Raw genomic sequence first — 7,562 nt, forward strand, 5'->3', positions numbered from 1 at the left:
TTGTGCCTACTCATGGCCTTAGGAATTCTTCCATTTATAGGAATTAAAATGCTCCTTTTACTCCCTGTGAAATAGAATTTCTCCCCTTCCTGGGTGCTCTATGTATGACTTAAAGTAAGTAATCCTTGGCCCCAGGCCACTTTGATATAATGATTTCTTATACTCTTTTGGTTGTCTGCAAGTTGCTTCTGTCTACAGGGCAAGTTCTGGAAAGATGAGCTGGAGATGTGCTTCCTGGTTCAGCCTTTCATGATGCCATCTGATAGATTGGCACTGACAGACAGGCACATAGGGGTTACCCTGCTTTTGCTGGAACAGGGTCCAGAACCCACACAAAGCACAGGCTGGCTTTACAACATGCTGTATAAAGACTGGGGGGAGGGGTATCAGAAGTTTCTATCTTTAAAACTGAATTTTCTCTGTTTGGCACTTGCCCAGTTACTGCAACACTTTTAACTGTTTTCCAGAGTTCTGAGGAAGTGCCCCTGCTAGTCTTTGCTTGTTGTTCAAAGATTATGTGGGGGAAGAACATCCTGACACATCTTACACCACCATTGTGGTCAACCAGAAGCTGTTCATGAGCATTTTTAGCACAACTTAAAAGCAGCCCACTGTAATAGGGAGGGGGCTGTAAAGATTAGTGCAATGTTGTGTGGGCAGTAGAAGTTATTTTTTTTGCAGAGCTATGTATCACTTTTTGTTTAATTTTACTTTTTTTTTTCCATGCAGTGTTTTGGTTTGACATTTCTGCATTACATATTTTTTTGCAATTTATACTGCTTTTCCTCTTCCTTCATTCTTTCCTCCAGATCTGGTTTCACTAGTTATCTCATGGTCTATAAAGGCTTGTTACACAGAAATTTTCTTGTGGCAGAAAGCCTTTGTTTTCATTTCCTAAGTTTTTATTTTTTGCTCGGTTCTTTTTTTCTGGTTTTCTATCAAAAATTACTTTATTTCAACCACTTTAAAATAGATTATTTGACTCTTTGTTTAGTGTTAACTCCACATCTTCACTCATCCTGGAAGATTTCACCACTCATCTCTCCCAACCTGATTCCACTCACCTTCAAGGTATAGAAAGAACGCTGGCTCAATTATTAGTCTTCATGCTTACTGCCATGGCTTCCTGATTACCTTTTCTTATGTCTTTATATTAATGCCCCACTTAAGCTGTAAGTTCCTTGAGGGCAGAACTGGGACTTCCATTCATTCCCTAGAGTGTCTAGCAAATGTTCTGAACATGGTAAAACTAGAGAGTACTAAAGTAACCATTTCTTTAAGTGCCTAGCAATTGCCAGGAATTGTTAGGCTGTTATAAAATAGTATCTTACATAGAATGTTCAGTTCTATTGACTTTTGGTATATCAAATATTTTAGTTCAGCAGAATTTTGGCAGGCTATTTTCCAAACCTCAATAGGGATGGTTGTCTAAGTTTGCATTTGCGTTTTTAGATTTTTTTCCCCTCTTGACTATTATTGCCATGCAAGGTTGATGATAGAGGAGAATTTGATAAAGATTAAAATGAAAATATTACATTCTTCATCTCTCAGATCTCTTGACATGGGACTAATTAAATAGTATCAGGTATTAAGATACTAGGTTTTATTATTTAAAATTGAAAAAAATTAGATAAAAACAGATGCATACTTTGAGATTTATTTTTCATAATTACTAACAATAAAAATGGTTTTCCTTCTATATCCCCATATTATTCCCACAGACAGCATTTCATAAAACTTTTGTAAAATAAGTTGTGTTTACACATTAGGTTTATTCATCTGGGGAAATGGAGTACAAAGCTGTGTTCTACAATGGGTTGATAAAGTTGCTGAGGGATTGTTGGTTCTTGTTTTTCAGGTGGTTGGCAATACAACATCTGGAAGCTACAGTTACAGCATCCAGAAGAGTCTGGCTTTTGCATATGTCCCTATAGAGCTAAGTAAGGTGGGACAACAAGTAGAAGTTGAACTATTAGGCAAACATTACCCAGCAGTTGTCATACAAGAACCCTTGGTGTTGACGGAACCAACCAGAAATCGACTTCAGAAGAAAGGTGGAAAGGGTACAATTTGAACAAGTCCTTCTACAGTCAACTGAATCAAGGTTGCTATATGCCTATGCTTGGAATTATTGTTCCTCAGAGCAACAGGGGAAAAGAATTCATTTCAAAATGATCAGAATTTAAATTCAGAATAAAGTCTTTCTCTCAATGGCTTCCTTCTGAGCAATACAGAATATAAGATTAATGATTTATATTGTTCTTGCAAATGAAATTTCTAAACTGAATGTTTTTTACACCTCATATTGCTGTTTATGAAACTAAATCAGCAAAACATTTAGATGCTTGTTAATAAACAGTCATTATTGTAATTGAATTAGTGGGTATTATATAATGTTAGGAATGTATGAATATGTTTCTTGGTGGCTGAAAACAAATTAATGAATTATGTTTTGCAGAAAAAATTCAGTTTTCGTGGATTTACTTCCCTGAGAAATCATTTTTAGGTGAAGAAGTGAGTTTTAATTTTTCATTAAATATCTATAATGAGAATAGTAAAATCTCAACTTGACATAATTTTCTGAAATGTTTATCATTTTTAAAATTACTTCCTTGAAAGCAGCTTGATAGGCTATCATTATTGTCCTTTCAAAGGTTGTTTTAGAAGAGAAATTGCAAAAAAGAACAGAGTCTTCCAAAGGAAGCAGTGCTTGTAAACCTTCAGAGATGAAGCTGAAACATAAACAGTTTCTGCCAGTACAAACACAGTTTGAATATTGAGCACCTCTCTTTGGGAGGGAATAAATGCAAGTTGACATCACACTGTGCAGTTCTGAATATCATTTCACAAAGCATTGGACAAAATAGGTAAAAAAAAAGCTTAAGAGCAGACAGGTTTTCCCTGAATGCTTGTATGGCCAAAAAAAAAAGAAAGCAAATCCAGTTAGAAATAGTTCTTTGATGTACTTCTTGAAGTAATTTGTGTCTAGTTGACTGAATAAATCAGAAAATGTTTGTAAAGTGTGGATTATTTATAATTAATTTATGTTACACACATTTGTTACAAATTTATTGAACTTTTCCTAGGTATTAAAGAAAGCTGAATGTGAAGCATGATAAGATTCTGTAATTAGCATAAACTTTAAATTAATTTCTTAATTTGCACGTTTTGAAAAGGTGCCAAATTCATGTTTCAAATGTTTCATAAAAGGAATCATATATTGTAATTCTTCAACATGCCATTCATTTCTCTTTGGAATACACTCATGAAGCTTACAGACTAAAGCATTTAACTCAAAAAGGGGTAAATATTTTGTTTAAAATTGTGGTGTCATAGAAGCCAAGGGAAGAGAATATTTTGAAAAGGAGGGGATGGCAAACAGTATCAGAGGCTAAAAAGAGGTTGAGTAAGATGAAGGGCTGAAAAGTGCCCCTTGGGTTACGTGAGGGGGTGGTTATTTGTGCCGTAACAACTTCAGGGCATCAGAGGCTGAACTGCACTGGCAATAGGATGTGAGGAGGTGTAGAGACGGGAAACATAGGATCATAGGATCCTATTTTCCAGGAATAAACTCCTATTAAAATAGGTTATAAGGAGTGTTTTAGTTTCCTAGGCTGCTGAAAACAATACCATGAAATGGGTTTGGCTTAAACAATAGGAATTTATTTTCTTATAGTTAGAATCTGGGAAAATGTCCAAATCAAGGCATCATCAGCACAATGCTTTCTTTCCAAAGCCCAGCTGTTTGCAGTCCTTGGCTCTTCTGCCACTTGGCAAGGCACACAGCAGCTGCTGGTCTCTCCCTTCTCTTCTGGGTTTCTTTGATTTCAGCTTCTTGCTTCCAATTAAGACCTATCTTGATTGAAGTGGGTCACAACTTAACTGAAGTAACCTCATCCAAAGGTCACACTTACAACGGGTCCGAACCAACAGGAATTAATTGGCTTTAAGAACATGGCTTTCTGGGGTGTGTACAGTTCCAAACCACTCAAAGTGTATCGTTTAGGAAGCATTCAGCTGCAAATAAGAAAATATCCAATTAACAGTAGTTTAAACTATTTTATTAAATCACATAAGTCTGGACGTGGGCTCAATTAAATATCTCAGTTCACTTTGTTCTGTCATTCTCATATTTATTACTTCATGGTCACAAAATGACTGACAGCTTCAATCATTATATTCTCATACAATCACATGCACAGGTATTTCATTAGGAAATCCTCTATCCATCAGTAGAATTCTGCTCATATTTCTTTGGCCAAAACTAAATCATATGCTCATCCCTAAATCAAATATAGTGAGATTATAATATTTAATTTAGACCAATCAGATTTTATTCCCAGACTTAAGGGTGGAGCCTACGTTCCTTGGACATACTGCTCCCACGAACAAACTCAGGATTCTAGATACTAGTGAGAAGAGAAGACACGCTTATGTAGCAGGCCACTGTGGTAGATTGCAATATTCGTCCCATTTCTCCATCTCTGTATCCATTAAAGCTGAAGTCCTTACAACTAAAGGTGGAATGTCATCTTCATCTCTGGATTTTGGACTTGGCCATATGACTTGCTTTGACCATTAGCCATTGCCTTGAGAAGTGCATTCTTTGGCTAGACTTCTACTCCCAGGCCAGCCTATAGAAGGAAGCAGAACTACCCTAGCTGCTATGCCCTGATGACATGCCACCCCAGCCAACCTGCAAGCTTGTGAGCAAGAAATAAATTGGGCTGCATTGTAAGCCACTGAGATTTTGTGGGTGTTTGTTATGCAGCATTATTACAGCAAATGGCTAATGATACAGACAACATCATGTCTGCCACACAAAGAACACTAAAACTCTTACGCATATTCCTATTTCATCATGATCTTAAAAAGAAACAGATATATAAACGTAGAATATTTGCGTTCTTTTTCTTGTATTGTAAAGCAAACACAATAGATGATACTGCACAAATTGTGAAAAATTACATCAGACTGGCAGGGTAATTACTCTTCCACACTTCCATCCCTATGGAAAAATCACCCGAGATGAATCTGCAACTGAGATGTAGACAATTGGGGGTAAATTATAAAGGATTTAAAATAATAATCAAACCAATTAAAAGTCTGGTTTTATTATAACCACATTCTTGCGATTCTAAACCATGTCAATAATAATATCTTCCCCTCCCCACAAATCCTTTTTTAGTCTAAATATTTTGTTGCTGCTATTAAAGAGAAGTTTTTATTATATAATTACTTCAAATTAGCACATTTTAATGACTTCTACCCTAATAAACATTGTGATCTACATGGATGTTAATTTGGAGACGCCCGGGTATAACACTGATTCCAGTACTCACACATTTCAGCTACATACATTTGCTTTGAGAATAAGTTCCAAACTATGGGAATCATTCAAATCTACTTCAGGCACAGTTCGCAACTTCAATTCCTGTGGAGTTAGTGATCCTACATTTAAACAGTAGAATGGAAATAATGACAACAGAGTGGCTGTAAATACAAAGAAGCAGAAGTTAAGTTTCTTCAACTCTGTCATTTTCTGTGACCACTTAGAGTTTATGTTATGTTTATTGTGCATATTATGAAATACAGGGGAAATTGTAAGTCATAATATTGTTTTTGGTAAGCATAAATTTTAGTTCATACATGAAATATCTTACAGATTTTGAATATGATCTTTAAAATTCACATTTCTCATTTTTAAACTGAGTAATCATGTTACAAGTATAGAATGAATTAAGAAAATAAAATGCAAAATGAAAGAAAGAAAAGAAACTGCAACGTCAGTGATAACATTTAACAGTCAACTGAATTGTAATTTTTTAGTAACAGTTACTGAAGAGTTATTATTATTATATTGAACTCTAATCAAAGGAACTACACACAGAAACTGGGAAAAAGGCCATCAAACATGCAACAAGAAAATATAAAGTAATAGTCATTTATATAGAAAAAAGTGAAATTTCAAAGAATTTCAAGAGAAGCAACAAAAGATCTGGTTTTATGTTGTCAGAAGAAAGCAATAAGGCAGAGTTTGAATGCCTTAATAGTTTTTACCAAGAATTAGACACTTGCTCTACAGTAATCAATCAAATAAAGTCAACATTTGTTATTATCAGCCATTTTCTCTGATTTTTGAAGGCAAAGGGAAACTTCAGAAGACTTTACCATATATAATAGAAATGTATGATGAATTTTCTAATGAAGACATTTAGTGGAAAATTTTCAACTACAGAGATATTTGAAAGCCACTGGAACTGATCCCAAAGAAATATAGACAGAATTGCAATTTCTAGAGTTTGTTGTGAAATGAACTTTTTATGAATCTCTGCCAAACCTATCCTCACGGTTAAGACTTTTCCTAATTACTGTACATCTGTTGCTCATGTAAAAGAAATGTTTTGAAATTAAATTTAAGAAGGGTTCTTCAGTCAACCATGTACAGAGATAACTGGATAAATCTGGCTATATTTTCCATACAGCATTCATATCTGAAGAATATTAATTTTAATGAATTATAGACAAACTTGCAGAAATTAAGGCTTAAGGGAGGAAGTGGAGATTTCATTATTTTCACAAGACTAGTTTATAAGAATAATGTTTTCCTTTTTCAAAAAATACATTAATATAATCTAAAAGTATTAACCCATTGATTTTTCCTCCTTTCCTGTTCTGTAATATTTATTTTATTTCTATTTCTTTTCTTTTTTTAACTGGCATGATGATTCATACAAAGCTTAATACATTTTTTTCACTCTCTGAACTTCTTTTCTGGTCGTTAAAATCTGTTTTATTGCAAGATTATTACTAAAATATAAATATGTAACGTGAAAATGGCAAAACTATAGAGTGGGTGAAAAGATCAGTGGTTGCCATGGGTTGGGAGAATGGAGCAGAAGGAAGGATTGAACAGGTGGCGCTCAGGACATTTTTAGGGCAGTGAAACTACACTGAGTAACACGGTAACAGTGATACCTGACATTCTCCATCTGTCAAAGCCCACAGAATTTAACACACAGAGAGTGAACCCTAATAAAAAAGATGGACTTTAGTTACTAGCAATGTATTAAATTGGCTCATCTGCTGTAACAAATACACTACACAAATGTAAGGTAATAATAGTGGAAATTGTGTGTCTCGGGGGGGGGGGGGCGTTATATGAAAACTGTATTTGTTGTGCAATTTTCCTGCAAAACTAGAATTGTTCTAAAAATAAAGTTTATTTAGAATACTGAAAAGAAATGGTGTCATGTAGAGAAAGCTGGATTTTAAAACATAATTTTCATTGGCTGTTCAAGGTCCCTGGCATATCTGGTCTCTCTTATAAAACGACTGGAACAGGGGGGCTGAGAGCAACACTCTCCATGCTGCCTCTTCACCTAGCTTACTTGCTGAGTACTTCAGAGGCGGGAACTTAGTATGGAAAGTCAAAAAAGGGGGCAGCTATTATGACCCTGCGGGAGGGGCTGTCAGCAGCAGCTGGAAGCACGGAAGAGATGCAGCTCTACAGCTGCTGCTGCTCCTACCTTAGCAAAGAGAGACCGAAAGAAACCCTCTGG

The 7,562-nt window shown here is 35.3% G+C and overlaps 1 protein-coding gene across 1 annotated transcript in view; it reads left to right on the forward strand.

Moving 5' to 3' along the window:
• The window catches only part of DMGDH (dimethylglycine dehydrogenase), a 108,302-nt gene extending 105,926 nt beyond the window's left edge, over positions 1-2,376 (forward strand). The window contains exon 18 of the mRNA XM_077138667.1: positions 1,859-2,376. Coding sequence (XP_076994782.1) covers positions 1,859-2,074 — 216 coding nt within the window. The 3' untranslated portion in view covers positions 2,075-2,376. The remainder of the gene's footprint in view (positions 1-1,858) is intronic.
• Positions 2,377-7,562: the final 5,186 nt, after the last annotated feature.

Source organism: Tamandua tetradactyla, chromosome 21 (assembly GCF_023851605.1).
Source record: "Tamandua tetradactyla isolate mTamTet1 chromosome 21, mTamTet1.pri, whole genome shotgun sequence".
Classification (NCBI taxonomy): domain Eukaryota; kingdom Metazoa; phylum Chordata; class Mammalia; order Pilosa; family Myrmecophagidae; genus Tamandua; species Tamandua tetradactyla.